This window comes from Pan troglodytes, chromosome 9, assembly GCF_028858775.2.
Source record: "Pan troglodytes isolate AG18354 chromosome 9, NHGRI_mPanTro3-v2.0_pri, whole genome shotgun sequence".
Taxonomy (NCBI): Eukaryota; Metazoa; Chordata; class Mammalia; order Primates; family Hominidae; genus Pan; species Pan troglodytes.
Window position 1 is genome coordinate 114,934,266 of NC_072407.2, and position 18,231 is coordinate 114,952,496.

Genomic DNA, 18,231 nt, shown 5'->3' on the forward strand with positions numbered 1-18,231 from the left:
TTTCAAGTTGTGTAAGTCAAGCTAGTGCATAAGGTCTTGGTGGTGCTGAGCAAGAGTTAACACCAATTTAATTTACTTTATAACCTGATAATAAAGTCCTCACATTAAAAGAGAAGAGAAGAAAACTGTCTTTTAAGCCTCCTTCTCCCACAAGCTTGCCTCCCTGCCATTATCCCACTACTCCTTCAACATCACACTGCTGGAGAGAGTAGTCCACACCCCTGGCTTCTCTCTCCTCCCCTCCCTTTCATTTCTGGGACCATGATGTCTCCTTTTCCCTCCATTCCATGAATACTGTTCCCCCAGGGGCCACGAAGGACTTTCCAATGGTCAAATTCAGGAAATTCTTTTAAATCTTCCTCTTTTTTGACCACCTCAAAGCTTTCTTCTTTAGGTTTTGTGACATTGTCATGTTTCAATTTTCTTTCTAGCTGTCTGTTTTTCAGTATTTCATTGATAAGTCCTTCTGCCTGTACCTTAAACATTGATGTTCTCTGGGCCCTCTCTGTCTGTCTTCCACACATTTCCACTTGGATGTCTCTGAAACATCTCAGACTTAGCATGTGCAGAGCTGACATCATTGCTTCTTTGCTTATCACCTGGTCTGAATCTGCCCCTCTTCTTCTGCTCCCTGTCAATGTTACCAGCAACTATTCAATTGCCCACACTGGACCCTTAGCGGTTGTCACTTTCTCAAGATCTGTATCACATACACCCGTATAGCTCCACTAAACAAAATGGTAATCCCTCTCCGCCCCAGACTCTCTGTCCCCTTATCTCTCCTTATTGCTTTCCTTAGCACTTATCACCATCTGTACACTACTAGATGTTTAAGGATTTATTCTCTGTCTTCCCCCATAAGAAGGAAATCCCATGAGGGCAAAGGCTCTACTTTGTCCACGGCTACATCCCCAGTGTCCAGAGCAGTGCCAGGCACTTAGTTGAGAATCCATAAATATTTGTTGAATGAATGAAAGGAACTTGGATTTCTTCCTCTGCCTCATACTTCCATCTTCACAACATACCCAGGTCCACCTGTTCTTATCTTATCTTGGAATTGCAAATCTGGGCTCCTTTTTGCCTCCTTTCCCACTGTCACTTTCTTAATTAGTCCCTGTCACCCTATCCAGAGCTATCATGGCCTCCTAGCTTGTCTCCTTGCCATGGCTGTCTTCTTGGACCATTCTCTGCTTCCTCTCTAAAGAACTTTCTCTCTAAAGCACAGTCTGGAGTCTCCTTCCTCTGCCTCAATCCCATGGATGTTCACTTTGTAGATGCTCATTAATGTGTGCCTGACAGCCTGGGCCTCTCTCTAGGGAGAGAGGTCCAGTGAGGGCCACAGTTTTGTCCCATTTTAAAATGAGGATCAGGAAGGGATTGAAACGCAACAGAGCTCACAGATGTAGGCACCGACTAGCGGAGATATACAGAATTGGAGACAAGTGACATATCCTGTTAAAAGAATTTGGGAGAGATACTGGGAGTGTGGACTGGAATGACTGGGGCAGCATTCTAGAATGAATCATTACAACAGAGATCAACAACCACACGGGGTAGGGAGGGGCTGGAGAGAGAGAGGGAAAAAAAAGAAATTCAGTCATACTCAAGTGAGATTGGATTTCCACACTTGTCTACATTGAAAAGCTAAAAATAGGGACATTTGGGGAGAAAAATAGTGAGGAGTCTTTTAATTCTACTGACAGGACTATAAGGAGGGAGGTTTGCAGGGAAGAATGTGTCTCTCACTCTTAGGGGCAAAATTGGAAAAATTTTTATTTTGGGGGCCCCAACCTTCACTCTCCCCACTCTACTCCCTGCCTGTTCTCTCTATCTTTCCTCACCATCAAAACCTCTTTTTTAAGGAAAGAGTCTGATAACATTCATTTACATAAATCTGTAATATTTAATGTGGTGATTTTAGATGTTAGAAGCAGAAGTCTGAAATCAAAGACACTTAAATACAGCAACCATTAAAAAAAGACGTATATAATTCACTGCATCCAGCACAGGGCTAAACCCAGTGGTTGCTCCGCAAATATTTGTTGAAAGACGTTCAAAAAAGCCTTATTTATATTATCAAACTCCACAAACAATATAAATATGCAAAAATGGGGAAACCATTGCAAAATCATCCATATGAAGAAATATTACATAGCTATAAAAATATCTAGAAAAGCTTTTTAATGATCCAGAGGAATAAATGCTTATACTGATGTTAGGCAAAATCAGCAGGATTCAAATTGCTACTATAATATGTCAATTATAAAAATCATATGCACATACAGAAGACAAAATCTATGAGTATCTCTGGAATCTGTGGGATTTGGGGTTATTTTTAGTTCTTTCTACTTTTCTGTATTTTTGACTTGTTTATACTTGGAATGAGAGAAATAGCCCAAAGTAAACGTTGTGGAAGATTTACTTGGGGGAAGAAATACTTTTCAGGGGTCCCCGCTAATTACACTGTACTGGTGTGGCCCACTTGGTCTATTATAGAGGAGGAAAGTGGGGAAGAGATGGGGCCTGTCCAATAAGGAAGGATGGATGGTCTGCCAGTAGAGGATGGACTTTTAAAAACTGCTACAGCGGCTGGGTGCGGTAGCTCACGGCTGTAATCCTAGCACTTTGGGAGGCTCAGGTGGGCAGATCACGAGGTCAGGAGTTCGAGACCGGCCTGACCAACATGGTGAAACACCGTCTCTACTAAAAATACAAAAATTAGCTGGGCGTGGTGGCGCGCGCCTGTAATCCCAGCTACTCAGGAGGCTGAGGCAGGAGAATCGCTTGAACCGGGGGCAGAGGTTGCAGTGAGCAGAGATGGCGCCACTGCACTCCAGCCTGGGCGACAGAGCGAGGCTCCATCTCAAAAAAACAAAACAGAAACAAAACAAAACAAAACCAAACAAAAAACCTGCTACAGGAGTGGGGAGGCCGACCTTTGAAGAAAAAGGGAGTACCCGGTAACATTAGTGCTTTAATGCCTTTGAACTTACGCAGACTTCCTCTGTTAGAGGGTTTCAGTGTTCTAGGCTAATGGGTTAACCTGACATCTAGAACACCTTCCTCACATTAGTTCCTTACATACCCAAGCCTTCAGGTGCTGAGACATGATTCTTTTCACCCCGCTTTCTCCACCCCCTACTTTTGAAAACACGGGTGGAATTTTAATTAAAGCCTATTGTGTTGGTACCTCAGTAATATTATACATTAATATCTTTAAGAATTAAGGTCACGTCCCCATGTAAGAAAATATTATTTAATGACGCTTCTATATCATAATACCTATATAAAAGCCTTGGCTATTTTAATAAAGAGACCACAGATTTCAGAATTTATAAACAGGAAAACATTTTCTTCGGGTTATTTCTGGAAATCTCTTCCAAACATCGGGGTTTTCTTCTAACTTAAGTCTCTTCCCACCTCCTTCCCAGGGGATCTGCTGAAGGGTGTTGTATGTCTCTCTGTGGGAGAGCAAACTTCACAGTTAGGATAAAACAAACAAACAAACAATATCCAAACAACACCCAGCAACGGCAACCCCCATCCCTCTCCAAAGTTCTAATTTCCCGCACTTAAAGTCCTGTGCTATCCTTGTGTTGCAAGGATCTTAGAATCGAAATGGAGGGATTTGACAACTTTACCTAACCAAATCTAAAATTTTGCTTTCATTATTTACTAGTTATCAAAATATGCAAACTGCTGATTAAGGAAGGCTGGGTAGCAGGAGCGCCTGCGAAGGCGTAGGGTAGAAGTGTGAAAAGAAATCCCAGCTCTCCCAGGGAGACTGCGTGTGAAAGAGCCCGGCTCCCCCGAAAGCTCCAGGCCGCGTTTTGCAGGCTTCCGCATCTGCCTCCCCTGTCTCTCTTACCTCCTTGATGTTCGGCACTATTTGTGGCCGGCGTGGTGGAAGGACACAGTGAGGTTCTCACCCCCGCCCCCCGCTCCTCGCTCCCATCCCAGTTCCATCAAAACGAACCCGGGCCAGCGCAAGGATCTCCAAGTTGCGAGTGTGCTGAGGCTGGGACTGTCACTCATTCTCCGATCAGCGCGTGAACGCAGCTCGGCTGCCGCTGGCAGGAAACAATTCTGCAAAAATAATCATACTCAGCCTGGCAATTGTCTGCCCCTAGGTCTGTCGCTCTGCCGCCGTCCACACTCGCTGCAGGGGGGGGCACAGAATTTACCGCGGCAAGAACATCCCTCCCAGCCAGCAGATTACAATGCTGCAAACTAAGGATCTCATCTGGACTTTGTTTTTCCTGGGAACTGCAGGTACATTTTTTTTTTTTTTTAATTCTCAATCTGGTTTGCTAATTACCCCTTCCTCCTACTCCTAGGAGGAACGCTATTATTTTGGGTGGTTTTACGTGGACTGCTAAGGCTGGTCATTTTCGTTTAGCTGTGAAAGGAGCGCGTCGCCCTTGCTGCCCAGCCGAACCCCGCTCCCTCCTGGGCTGCGCTGCACGGGGCTGCCTCCCCGAGCCGCCAGCGCCCGGCGCCCCTCCGGCGCGTCCGCCCTTCCCAGTTTGTGCGCCCGCGGCGGTTGGAGCAGAGCCGGCCGGCTCCTGGGGACTCAGCGGCCGCGCTGGTGATGGGCAGCGCTCCTTCCCCAAAGGCGGGCGGCGGGGCGGGGGAGGTCGCGGCTCGGGTGGTGTCGCGGCTCGGGTGGTGCCGCCGCACGGGCTCGGATTCCAAGGGGGAAGTGGCTTGTCAGCCTCGGCTCCGGGAAGAGTGAACAATAAGGCTAGGGCAGCCGCCCCAGATCGTTATATTCCTGGGTCTAATAAAGTCAGGATCGCTGCTTTGCCTCCCCCGCCCCAGAGGAATAACGGTTTGCAAAATGGGGCAAAATGGGCAGAATCGCACGGCTGTGTGGCCGTTGTTGCACCCCAGTCGACATGACGTTAGTTTTTCATTTGCCAAATTGCTGGTTAGTTGCAAAGCCTACCCTCGGCCGCGAGCACTGAAGGATGGGAGGGTCGAGCGCCGCGTTTTGACAGGAGGAAGTGCGGAGGGGCGGAGGGCGAGGAGGGCGTGATCGGGGCTGCCTGGTGTGTGTGCGCGTGTGTGTGCGCGTGTGTCTTTACACGCGCCGCGTGCCCAGTGTTGCACGGGGCGGGAGAAGAATGGCAGGTAGCCGCCCGAAACACCTCGCCCTGTCTCCTTTCTTTGGGCGAGGTTCCCGATCCTGGCAAAGTGTGAACAATAGGGAGCTGGGAGGAAGACAGTAGTGATGCTGCCGCGGGTGGCGGGGGTTGCGCCGCCGCCCAGAGAACCTCGGCAGTGTGGAGGGAGGTGCATTTCATTTTGGCTATTTCCATCCCGGCCTCCCTGGAAAATTCTTCTGTGCGTGCCCACCCTCCCCTCCAGCTGTCATCCCCCCACCTCCACCCAAGGATTTGCGCTTTGGCTCTGATGGACGGGAGGGAAGGAAGAAAAGCAGGGGCCGCAGAGAGCTGGGTGGGTTGGGCGGACATTCTGGGCGGGGGGCGTGTGCTGGGAAGCGATCGAGGAAAGCCGGGCGGAGGGGCTGTGTGTCGCGGTCGCAGCTCCAGGTGCCCTTGTACCTGCCCTGGACGGCCGAGCCCCGGTTGGGGAGCGCACGGGGCGGGCCAGGGAGCACCCAGTGCGCCCCCTCCGCGGGCGGCACAAGAGCAGCGCTCGGCCGCCGCCTCCAGCCAACTCGGGTCCCTCCCATGGCGACCAATCAGTGCGAAGCTGGCTGGGCGGGAAGCCGCGAGAGGCTTTTATTGCGGCGCGGGTGGCGGCCAGGAGCTGCCAGGACAGTCTCCCGGTGCTCCAGCCTAACGGTCTCGCTCACTCACCGCCAAGAGAAACCCCGCCCTGCGGCCGGTCCCCCGCTTGCCCGGCAGTTTCCGAGGAAATAAAATGGAGACTAGGTGGTCACCGGGAGTGCTCCTGGTCCGGCCGCCCGTGCTCGCCCACTCTCGCCTCTTTCACGCCGACTTGGAGCATCCCACCGCCCCCGCCAGCGCTCACTCTCGCGCCGCGGAATCCGGGCCTGAGCGCGTCGCCGGGGAGGGCACCCTGGCAGGCACACTGACGCGCGTGCGCTGAGCGGCCGGCCGCGGGCCGGGGGCTCTACTGGCGGCGGGGCGGGGCCGTGGCAGGGCCCGGAGAGGAGGGGTGGGGACCAAGCCTAGTCCGCCTGGCCCTGGGTCTCCGCTGCCACCTGGGCGGGGGCCACCCCGGTTATGCCCCTTTCCGCGGTGCCCGTGGGTGCCGCGACGCGACCTGTCCACATGGGGCGGGGGAAGGGGGATGTTTTTGAGACATCCTCGCCCCCGGGTGGGAGCGTGACAATGGAGCCCGGATATTTGGTGGGCCTTTTGGGGGATCGCCTGGCGGTCCTTTCCATCATCGTGATGGGTACAGTCATCAGTATTTGGATCCCGTGGAAGTTGCAGGCCCAGGAATTCCCACTGGGATGTTCCTGGATGCCCAGGCAGGGGAGGCATTCTAACCAGTGTTCCCTGGAATGAAAGCGACCTCTTTCCTGGCCCGGTACCTTGAGGATGGGAAGAAGGCAGAACGTGAAACACATACAAGGTTGCTTAACAAAAGAAAGAAGTTGAATGGTTTTCCAAAGAGAAATAATTTCCCATTAAAATGTCTTTTGTACCATAGTTTTTTTAAAAAAAATCAAAGAATTCAAGTCAAAGGGTTAGAATGAAAAAGAAAACATAACAACAAGTATATATACATATGTATATATATCTGAGGTTTTTTTGTTTTTTTTTTTTTTTTTGGACTCAAATGTAGCATGTCCAGGGCAGTGGTAACTGAGTTTGTGTGCTCGGCTGGGTGCATATGAAAATTTACATATAAGGCAAGCTAACCTTAATACGTCAAGTGAGTCCGATGGGCTGCCCCTCTCCTCTTTCGGTGTCCTCTGCTCTTTAGAAATACAATGAAAGGTTGTGCAATTGCCTAGTAAATTTGAGTTTATTCTGGTATAAATTTTGGATGTTTTGAAGAATTGTTTGCTTGAACGATCTGGAATGGTTAAGTCACATGTTTACTTGATAATTTTGCAGTCTTCTGCCAGTTAAACTTGCAAGAGTCAAGGAATGGATAGGACTGGGTTTCTAACAAGATACCATCAGTTAAGAACAAAGAGCTACTTTACAAAAGCTAACATTGAAATCAAGTAGTATATATAATATCTCTCACTAAGCAAATTAAGGTGCGCTTCCACAAAGTTTACTGTGAGCACAGTTATAGTGAGCCATATATTTTTGTTGATTTTCATTTTAAGATTGAGAATGTGTGTTTTTAAACAGAATTTCACTGAATGTAATAAAGGCTATATAAGAATGTGGAAAACCTTTCACAACTCTAACCAAACCCTAGAAAGATTATTTTCTTTCAATAAATACTAGCATATTTAGAAATATTAATAACTGATAATTTGTTTTAAATCCAACAGAGTTATTAAAAACAGGGAATATAATCCAGACATTGTAGACGTGTGGGCTATGATTTATGTAAGTTTTTGAGTTACTATTCCCTCTATAAAGGTCTTAAAGATCTGCTAACCTAGCTAAGCTTCCATTAGTCTTTAATTGTTTTCTTAAGTTAATGCTTTATGAACGCCCTCTTTCTTTCCCTAAATTGTTGAACCTGATAACTTCCTTCCAGATACCTTTATCTAGGATTTTTTTTTTAAAATGGAATACCAGAAAATAGCAGGACATATTCTTGTTTAGTAAAGGAGTTTCCTCTAAGTCTTACAATGATAATTGATTAAACTAAGAATATGTTGATTTAACTGGTGACTGGTTTCTTGAGTTTGATAGTTCAAGAATTAAGATAGTAATTGCAAAGAAAAAAAAATCCCACATCAAAACTGAAAAAAAAATGGTGTGGGTGTGCTATTTGTAAGGGATGTGGGTGTTTACTGAAGGCAGCAATAAGAAGGAGAAATTAGTCTGTAGCACCCCCAAATTCCAAGTTTTGAACAGTGCTTCTGTTTGGAATCCAGTTATCATTAATTGAATTCCTCAGATAGGTAATATGTAATTTAATGGAAGTAACCTATATCTGTATTTTTCTGTCACAAGGAACAATGTCTTAATTGCCTTTCAAAGTAAACAGCACCATTTTGTCACTCAAAAGCTAATCTTTAGACATGTTTTTGTTCACTACAGAACCCAGTTTCTCAAATTATAGAGAGCATTTTGTAAAATTTACACTGCTTAAATAATGGACTCTGGAATTTCTGATGCAACCACTTAATTTTTCAAGGTGATGAAGCCTCTGTTAAGTATGAGTTTGATAAATTTCTCATAATTTTGTCTTTAGTATTAAAGAACTGTGGCTGCTCTCCAGACTGAAAGTGGCTTCAATACTACTGGCAGACTTCCAAAGACATTTTACAGACAGTCCTTTCTGACTTAGTGTAAAATAAGTGATTGAGTACCTGTTGCTAAAGAACGGGTTGCACTTTTAGGATCTGGAGCTTGTGATGGAGAGCAGAACCAATTGGCAGGCCAGGGAGAGAAGGGATCGCACCTGCCCCCGTCAGTCTGCGGGAAGAATCATAGACTAGGAGGAGACAAAGACATCTTATAAAGGCTCTCCTGCACCAGTTCAGCATTGCTTTTTTGAGCACACACATGTTTTCTGGTGTCAAGATAAATATTTTAATGTAAATTCCATAATTGATCATTTTTCAGTTTAGCAGTTATAACATATAGACTAAGGAATGTCTGGAACTTTAAAAGAAATGGCAGCACATTACAGGGAGCATTTTACTGATCTTAAAACTGGGTTACAAATTACACAAAATTGAAAACATTATTCACGTGGCTGTATAAAATGAGGTCATTTGAGCTTTTAATAAAAGTCACTAAGGTGAAAATTCCTTTGGTTAAAAAGAAAGAATTCTAAGTAAAATTCGAAGAAGAAAATTTTTTACTTTTCATAATATACTCACTGACTCTGAGCAATGCTGTAAGAGATAGTCTTTTAGGAAGGAGGAAATGTCCAAGGACCTCTGAATCCTAATGATTAGCTTTCTATGAGCTCCAGAGTTTTCACTATTCGAAAACATTGTAGTGAAACTATTTTTAACAATACGGGTAGACATGCTTACTACTTACTGTAGGGTAATAGAATACAGAAGTCAATCTGAAGGTCATAGTCCTGTTACCTCTAGCCTCTTTTGTTATTAACTCTTGGGGCCAAACCTTAAAACCATTTGCTGATGTAAAGGGATGTAAATTATTTGGCGTTGGCAGTGGTGCCATTATGCCCTTTCATTTCATGTTGTTGAAATACTGTCTCTCAGCTGCAGATGCTCATTAGGAGCATTGCTTTTTGATGTTGGCCTGGGTGCCAAATGGCGGTCTTTCAGGCAGTTTCAATACATTACATTTAAAACGTGCTCAGGCCATGTCTACATGCAGCCGCTGAGTTAACGGATTTTCAGTTGGGTAGACACACTTTTCCTTTCCTGCAGTATTAATTTAGCTTCTAAGCAATTGGAGACTCCAAGAGGACTGCGCTAAAAGGATAAGCTATTTGGTGTATCTTGTGTATGTGTGCTTTTGAAAAACAGATTGTAATAAACCCATTATGCATTCTATTTTCTTCCAAATATACGTAACACTTTCTTGAATTCAAAGATTGCATGGCTGATATGATTTAAAAGGCTTCTATGTAACCTATATTCCACTTCGTACTCTGAGGACTTTTTGATTTGTAGCTGCAAACATGGGTAACAGCTGATCTTCCGTCTTCTATTTGGCGTCATTCCTGAGATAAGGTGTAAAATGCCTTTTGTTGTACATTAATCGCCTCCTTTGGTATCTGATTACCTCATCATTTAAGAATATTCATAGTAATGTCACACTGTTTGAGATTGTGTTACATTAGGTATTCTCTTAAATAGTTGATCAAATATGTTTATTGAGTGCCAGCTTTTTATCATCTGCTCTGTGGGGAATTAAAAGGAGTGAGATGACATAATTTCTGCTGTCAGGGAACCTTGGGAGTAGTAGAGACTAGAGATTAAGAGAGGTAGATAACCCTGGGTTGAAAACCCAGACATATCCCTTACTAGCTGTCTGATCTCAGACAAATGATTTAACTCCTCCAAGTTTCAGTTTCCTCTTCCGTGAGATCGGAAAATTAGTAATGCCTACTTGTTAGAGTTATAAATATTTTAGAGATCTTAGGACTTCGGTGCATGTAAGCAGTGTTCATTAGTGAGCAAGAAGGATATATATGGATCTGGAAAAAATAATTATTTAGACATAGTGCCCTCTTTTTAGAAGGATTCTAAAAAGGGTATTATGATACACATGACTCCTTCAGAGATTAGAACTAGGCTTAAAAAATTGGTCACTAAATATGCCTGCAATTCCATGTTGGTTGTGAATACTTCAGAGAAAAAAATGGCCTGATTATAAGGTTGAAAACCGTCAGCACAAGGGTGGATCTAGGTTTTGTTGGGCCTGAAGGGTATATAATTTTGAGGGCCTTCTTTAAGGAAAATACAAAACTCTTCTTGCTTTTGCGAAGGTTAGTTGAATACATGACCATGAGAACACATTGCCAAGTCCCAGTCCCCCAGAGCCTTGGAAGGAGTCCATGCAATTGAGGAACCCTGAAAACTTCTGGCCCTTCTTTAGCAACTATCCTTTGGTCCACTTGGACCCACTTGCTTGGGAATATAAACTAATCGTTCCAGTTTATTAAACGTGGACCTCATAGAGGTTGTTTGTGTAGTGCTTTGAAGATTAGAATCATATATTGAAGTCAAAGTCATTTTTAGAAAGAAGTATTTCACTTTTATTTGACAGAAGATCTTAAATGAGATCTGAGCTGATTTGATATTTGTCACTGCTGATATTCTTGTAAATTACTAACTAGAAGAAAATAAAGCAATTGCTATTATTATTCAAATGAGTGAGATGTAAGTGCCCGATTGGCAGGGCAAGAAGTAGTTTTGCCAGCTAAAGGCATATGATATTGGAGAGGAGACTGAAGATTTTGTTTTAGCTATCTAAAAGGAGATAAACTGGATATATAATACCAATAATTATATCTTAATCATCATGTTATGGTTTACAAAACACTTTGATATGTGCTTAATCTTCACACTAATTATTTAGTAAACATTGACTGAGTAAGTGCTCTGTGCTGGGTGCTGGGAATACAGCGGTGAACTAAACGTACATCGTCCCTGTTTTCATGGAGTTTCCAGTCTAGTAGTACAGAGAAATATAGACATTAAAAAGTAACACATACATTTATAATTACATATTCAGATTCAAGTCTAAGAAAAACCCAGGATGAGAGATTATCAAGGGGGATTGGGTGGTTGGGGAGGTGAAGATGTAACATTTAAACAACTGTGAAATAGGAAGAACAGATGGTATTCTCATTTTAGGGCATGATTGATTGACTACTTAATTCAACAAACATTGAATTACAACAAACATTCCTGAATTCCTTAACTCAACAAACCTTTGTGAAGTCTGGAGAAGGTCAGATAGCTTCAGGAATCGTGTGGAGTTTCACGTTATGAAGTCCAGGAAAATAATACATCTGCCTTTAGAGCTTACCACCTGGAAGGAGGGGAGAGAGACATACTATACTTATAAACAGAGGCATGAAGTAAATGCTGTTGGGCCACAAGAAAGGAAGCAATTAATTCTGCCTGGGACTCCCTCGAGCTGGGCTTGGGGAAGAATTGCCTTCATTAGATGGAGCAGGAAGAAGGGGTGATCTGGGCAGAGCAGACACCCTGAGCAGTGGTTGAGATCTGAATCTGGTTGTACATGGGGAACAGTGTGAGAGTAGTGGGGAGGAGTAGCCAGAGATAAGGAGAAAAAAAATTCTGCAAGTCCAGATTGTAAGTCTTTAAATGGAAACTGAGACTGAGAAAGGTTAAATGACTTATGCAGGTGGAGCTGGGACTGTAACTTACGTTCGTTGTCTGAATTTTATCCTTTTCTAAGGCAAGGATAATTTGAATATATATAGCATCTGAATACATGCCAAGCAAACAGGAATTCCTGTGGCTTCTGGACTGAGTCTGACCAAAGTGTGGGAGGAGTGATGGGGAGGAAGGGCACTATTCAGAGCTGTGGTCTGAAGGAACCGTCCTGCCATTCTGCAAGTTGCTGTCGTTCTGAGCCTGTTTCCCCATCTGTAAAATGGGGTTAATGACACTTCCCTTGTGGGTCTTGGTGAGCTGAAATAAAACCACATATGTAAAGCAGATATGAAGTATGTACTCATTATGTGCTTTAAAAAAGTTCCCCGTGGTCAGATATTTTATTTGAAATGTTTGTTTAAAAAGGTGTACAGTACTCTGAATATGATGTGCAAAGTTCTGTGCTAGAGGCTTAGAGGAAAAACAAAATAAATTTAAGGTTACTATACTGACCGTTTCAGGTGGTTGGAGAGGAAGCACTTTTGCGTAGTTCAAGCTGCGAAGAAATCATGAAAGATATTATATCAGTAAGTGCCCGAATGAAGCAGGCAGGTAATAACTGGGAAAATTGAGAGGCAAAAATCATGTCTATTAGTTTTAATGTCTGGGGGGAAAAAAAAGGTATAGAAAAGGTAGAACTTGACCTGGACCTCCACAGATATGAAGATAAATAAGGAGAGAGGGCCTGTTTTCCTATAGGATGAGGTGGATCTGGCCAAAGAATTGCTATTGAAGAGCAGTTAAAGGCTGGAACTTGGGGCAAGCCATATTTAAATCTTAAATGTCAGACAAAGGAGAGGAGTCCTGCTGGAAATGACAGGGAAATTAAAAAAATATATATATGTTTAAGAGAATAGTTAACAATAGCAACTGAGCGTGTGCTGCCTCAGGCTCTATGTTTGGGACTAGCTGGGAATTAGCAGAGTTAAGTAGGAACAAATTCATATAGTTCATTGCAGCACTAAAAGGGAATTCTGGTTTTATATAGCATCCACTATGGTGGTCGGACAAAATGAAGGGCTAACGAAGGGATTTTTATTGCTGTATGAAACATCAACTAGATGATACTAGGGAAGGGAGGCTAGTGAAGTCCAATGAAAGTATCTTGCTTAATCAGTAGGAACACCTGTATGCGGGGAAAGGACACCATTGGGCTTAGATTCGAAAGATCTGGGTTCAAGAAGTTGCTCTGCTACTAACTAGCCAAGTGAATTTATATCAGTTATGTAACCTCTTTGAACTGTAACTTCCGCAATCGAATATAAGAACAAAATAAGATAATATATGGGAAATGCATTGTAAATGAAATATTTCGCAGCTATACATTTTATTAGTAGACATGTTGCTGAAAAATAAAAATCAAATTTTATGTACTGCTAGAGGTGCTTGTTTGATTAAAGAAACCCAACTATGATATATTTTCTAAAGCAGGAAATTTTGGAAAGATACACTTGTAATGATTTTGGATAAGGATAAAGGGGGCATAGCTGAGATGTTAGAAATAACAAAGCAACCAAGGGTAGATGATAGATCCCAAATGGTAGATGACTGAGAGGGAGAAAGATCTTTGAAGTTACAAACTCGAGGAAATTAAATAATCATGGTACTGTAAATATGATGGAGAAATTAAGAGACAGGTTAGGTTTTAGAAAAAGTTTGGGCCTCCTAATACCTTAACTTGTAGGTCAGTATTTTTCAAACTATGGATGATGAAATCTGTTTAACGGGCTTCCATATATATTAAGAAAGAAGTAAGAGAGGAAGGAAAAAGGGGAGGAAGGAGGGAGAGAAGGAGGGAAGAAGTGGAAAAAGAGAGTGTGTTTTATATAAGGGTAAGTACTGCTTTGGGTACTTCAATTTCTCTCTCTCTCTCTCTGTCTCTGTCTCTCTCTCTCTCTCTCTGTGTAATATGTAACTTGGTTGTAATGGAAAATACATTCTTTTGGCTCAGGTCAAAAGAGTTTGGAAGCTACTGTCATCGAAGGAAGAATGTGGGATCAAAGAGAGGGTGAAGCAGTCTGTAGTGGAGTGAGAGTACGTCAGAAGGTATAGAATAGAAACTGAATGGGTTGTGAGGGAGGGGAGGAAGAAATGACAGCAAAGTTACGTATTGAGCATCTAAGCAGTCAGTTAACGACAGGGTGTGAAGAAAACAAAACAAATCAAACTCTAAATGTTATACCTTTTTTTGAAATGGTATCTCACTGTGTTGCCCAGACTGGCCTCAAACTCCTGGGGTCCTGCCTCAGCCTCCTGCGTTGCTGGGACTGAAGGTGCACATCATTGTGCCCTAAATATGGTACCTTGACCTTACAGAGCTTACTGTCTGTTTGGGAATGAAAAGATAACTGGGAATACCAGGTAGCATCTACAGCCAAAATATGAGGCACTTAATGTTTCAGAGTCAGGATAAATATTGCCTGGGAACCAGAGGGTGGTTACAGCTGTACATTCTATTAGTAGACATGTAGCTGAAAATTATATAAAAATCAAATTTTGTGTACTGCCAGAGGTCCTTGTTAGATTAAAGAAACCCAACTGTGATATATTTTCTAAAGCAGATAATTTTGGAAAGACACACTTGTAATGACTTTGGATAAGGATAAAAGGGGCATAGCTGAGATGTTAGAAATAACAAAGCAACCAGCAAGGGTGGATGATGGATCCCAAATGGTAGACGACGGAGAGAGAGAAAGCTCTTTAAAGTTGTAAGCTTGAGGGAATGAAATAAATATGCAGACACTGGAGAATTCACACAACTTTAGGTGAGAGTTGAAGGAGACTTTGAAGGAAGAATTTATCTCCGCTGAGAGGAAGGGTTGATGAGGTAAGTATGTGTGTTCCATGTTTGGGAGGTGAATGGAGGAATCCCAGTTAAAGAGACCAGGAAGACTCAAAGATGGTAGTAATCTATATTTTTATATGTTCAGTGAGAGAAAAACACCATGAGTTATGGTCAGTACTTTGCGGGGTTTTTATCACGCCCACAAGTATTTATGTGGCAGTGTTTATGTAGCACACAGAATGATATCTTGCCTATAATTCGGAAGGTAATAGTGAACAAATGAAGAGAACCAGAGCTTAGTGGCACAAAAGCCTAGGTTAGAAAAGTATAATAAAGTGAAGTGAAAGAAAGTTGGAAACAAATAGTATATATAGGTATAATCCCAATCTTGTTAAAAAACGTCTTTCACTCACCCTGTAATCAAGACTGGAAGACGGTAAATCACTATTTATGTTGTCTGAGTTTTTGATAATGAGCACATATTGCTTTGCAAAACAAATAGTGCAGTAAAAACAAGGGCAGCAGTACTAAGGGTGGTTAAAAGTATAAAGTAGGTGAGAATTAAGTAGAAACTTGGGATTTGTGTCAGAGGAGAGTAGTGATGTCAGAGGGATTTCAGTTGAATGGTGAAATTCAAGTTCTTTATTTAGAGTCAAAGACTGAGGAAGAGCTGATGTCCAGGACACTTGGCAAAGAAAGAAGGAAAGGAGGGCTGCTAGTTTGGGTGACGGCTTCATCATGAAGCTTCCTGGGCGCATTGAACTATGCATCACCACGGAAAAGAGCCAGAGGGAGGGGAGAGGTGATGAGCAACCTTTGCAAAGGACAACAGGACAATTTTATGCCAGAGGAAATGAATAAAGTTAAGGGTTTTCCCCAGTGACTTCATTTATCATATGAGTTGACTATTTTTAGATTCAGTTTTGTCTTCTTACCTCATTGCCTTTGGTATTCATACATTTATTTCTAGACCTTTAAAAAATGTTTCTATAGCAAAATCTTTTGAAGCTTGTTCTGCATGTCACAAATTGGATGTGCTGTTTTTATCAGATCAGCACAGGAGTGATTGATTACTTTTCTAATGTTCTTTTAGTCATTTTCAATTTGAGTGTCCATTCTGTTCACATGAGAGGCTGCCAGTCACCAGTTAAGCTGCAATTGCTATATGAGAATTGGACTTACAGTACTCCATAAAGGTGTACTTTAAGCAACCTTAAAGGCCTGTTATCAAGGGCATAAGAAGATGGAAATCCAATGAAAGCTCTTTGGTTTGGGTACATAATTATAAATTATCTTTCTTTCTTTCTGAATTTAGTATCTCCTTTTGGTGTTGGAGGCAGTGCATACTGCACAGGGTGCCCCATGGACGTTTGGTATCAAACCCACATTTCGAACTGTGACTCTCCTGCTTTTCATGACCTTGAGCCAGTTATTTAATCTCCAACGGTCAGTTTATTTATCTGTGAATCAGGGATAATACCTAACTAATAGGGTTATTGTGAGGATGAAATGAGGTAGTTTATACAACTGTCTGGCACATAGTGAGCTCAGTAATTTTTTCCCATATCCTTTCTTTCTGCTAAAGTTCACAGTGAAGGGATATACAATTCGCATTGGATTTAAGTATTGATTCTAATGAGAATCACATTTTCCATTTATTTTTTATGTTCTGAGAGTTCAGGATCACTGTGAATTGCAACTGAGTTGGAAATGCCATGCTTCATTGTGGAGCTGTTTTACCTCCTATGAAAGCAAAGCCTAGTAGATCTTGATTTTGACAAAAGTAATAGTTAAAAAATTAAAAGTGGTTTATCTAGATTCTCCTTTCCATTTGCATAGGGTTAATATCAAACCTGTCAATTCACTATAATGGTTGAGCCACAAAATTTAGTATATTTAAATAATGGTTGCTGCTAAAGATCACATTGGTGACACTTCATTAATCTGGAAGTCACTTAATCTGGAAGTCACTTAATCTGGAAGTCACTTACCTGGCAACTTACCTGATTCTTTGAAACATGAAGAATGAAGAAGTAACAGAAAGAGGCCTCTGAAGAGCTAGCATAGCATCTTTTTCTTTCTTGATGCAATATCTTTCATATCGCTGAGGAGTTCATAACATTTCTCTTGCTTCTTGTCTCTTTTTGTCTGAATTCCTCTTTATTATGTTTGCTGTCATATCTCCTTTTGTGTTTCATGTTGTTTCATTTAGCTCCTCAAATTCTAATGATCCCTGGCTGCCTATTAGTAAAGAGTGAGACCCTGAAGAGCTGTGGGGCTCAGTGTGGGATGTCACACGCTGAAAGACTGTGCAGAAACTTGGTTTATTGGGTGGGGGACATCCATGTGTATTCATGAGTACTTACATTTTCTTTTGGACTGATTGACTTAAGAGAATCCAAAATTTTGCAGCAGGCACGGTATAAGTCCAACTACTATTTTTCTCTAAGCTGAATAAGAAATGGATTGGGGGTATTTTTTTCTTCTGTAGTCTAGACTTCATTTAATTCTCCTATTTTCAGTAGGGTGCTTCTGCCCTCAACAAAGTCTGGTATATGCAAGGACAAAGTGCATCTGGTTTAATCTCTCTATTTATAAAAATTGAGCCTTCTGCTGAGGTGAGGGGAGTATGGGAGAAGAGACATATGGCTGCCACCCTCCTGTAGCTTACAGTTTGTGTGTGTGTGTGTGTGTATGTGTGTGTGTGTTTGAATTAGTGGTATGAGAGGCTCTATTGACTTTAATTTTGGAGCAGACTCAGAACCCACTGATGACCTATCTCCTTCAGGGTTTCTAATTGCTAAAGTCCAAAGCGGACTTTTAAAATCTTTTTTGAAGTCTTTTATCTTGCACGTTTTAGGGTAGGATCGTTGAGACTGAAAGAAGCTTGCAGTTCTTAAAGGAAAAGGGACATGCTCTAGGGGTGCATCAAAGGCAAAAACCCGAACAGAGGAATGTTCAGACAACTTCAAGGGATTGACAATTTAAAGAGTTTTGAGGAAACTTTTCTGAACTGAAGCATTCTCAAGAGATTCCAAGGTGGCCTGAGATTCCACATTTCTTTGATAGAAAGACGTGGACTTGGCAGTGATTTTGCAAATCAGAACAAGAACAATTTTATGAACACATTGGCAAGTGGCCATGTCTCAGACTTGTTGGGTAGTTAAATGTCCACTAGAAACATTGACTTAATCCAGTATTTATGAAATAACTCCCGTATTCTATGTAGTTGGTCTAGGAATTGGAGGTGAAAGATGAATACCATTCAGCTTTGTGAAAAATTCTAGACCACGTTCAGAAAGTTTTTTGTTTATACTTGTAATATTTATGCCTGTGGAATGACACAAAAGACAATCTTGAAATGTCAGAAAATGATAAATAAGAGTTATTTGTTATTTTCTCAGCATTTTTTTCCTTTTGTGTGTGTAAGTGAAAGTTACTCATCACGTTTAAAATTTAAAATTTTCATCAAAGAAAA

The 18,231-nt window shown here is 42.3% G+C and overlaps 1 protein-coding gene across 19 annotated transcripts in view; it reads left to right on the top strand.

The window, feature by feature from the left end:
- Positions 1-3,877: 3,877 nt before the first annotated feature.
- NCAM1 (neural cell adhesion molecule 1) overlaps positions 3,878-18,231 on the top strand; it is a 315,535-nt gene continuing 301,181 nt past the window's right edge. For 10 of the 19 annotated variants that reach the window (XM_054662692.2, XM_009424185.5, XM_009424191.5 and 7 more), the window contains exon 1: positions 4,030-4,272. In XM_054662692.2, coding sequence (XP_054518667.2) covers positions 4,221-4,272 — 52 coding nt within the window. In that variant the 5' untranslated portion in view covers positions 4,030-4,220. Of the gene's footprint in view, positions 4,273-18,231 lie in introns of all 19 variants that reach the window. The other 9 variants (XM_054662691.2, XM_009424179.5, XM_009424180.5 and 6 more) reach the window with 5 other exon arrangements.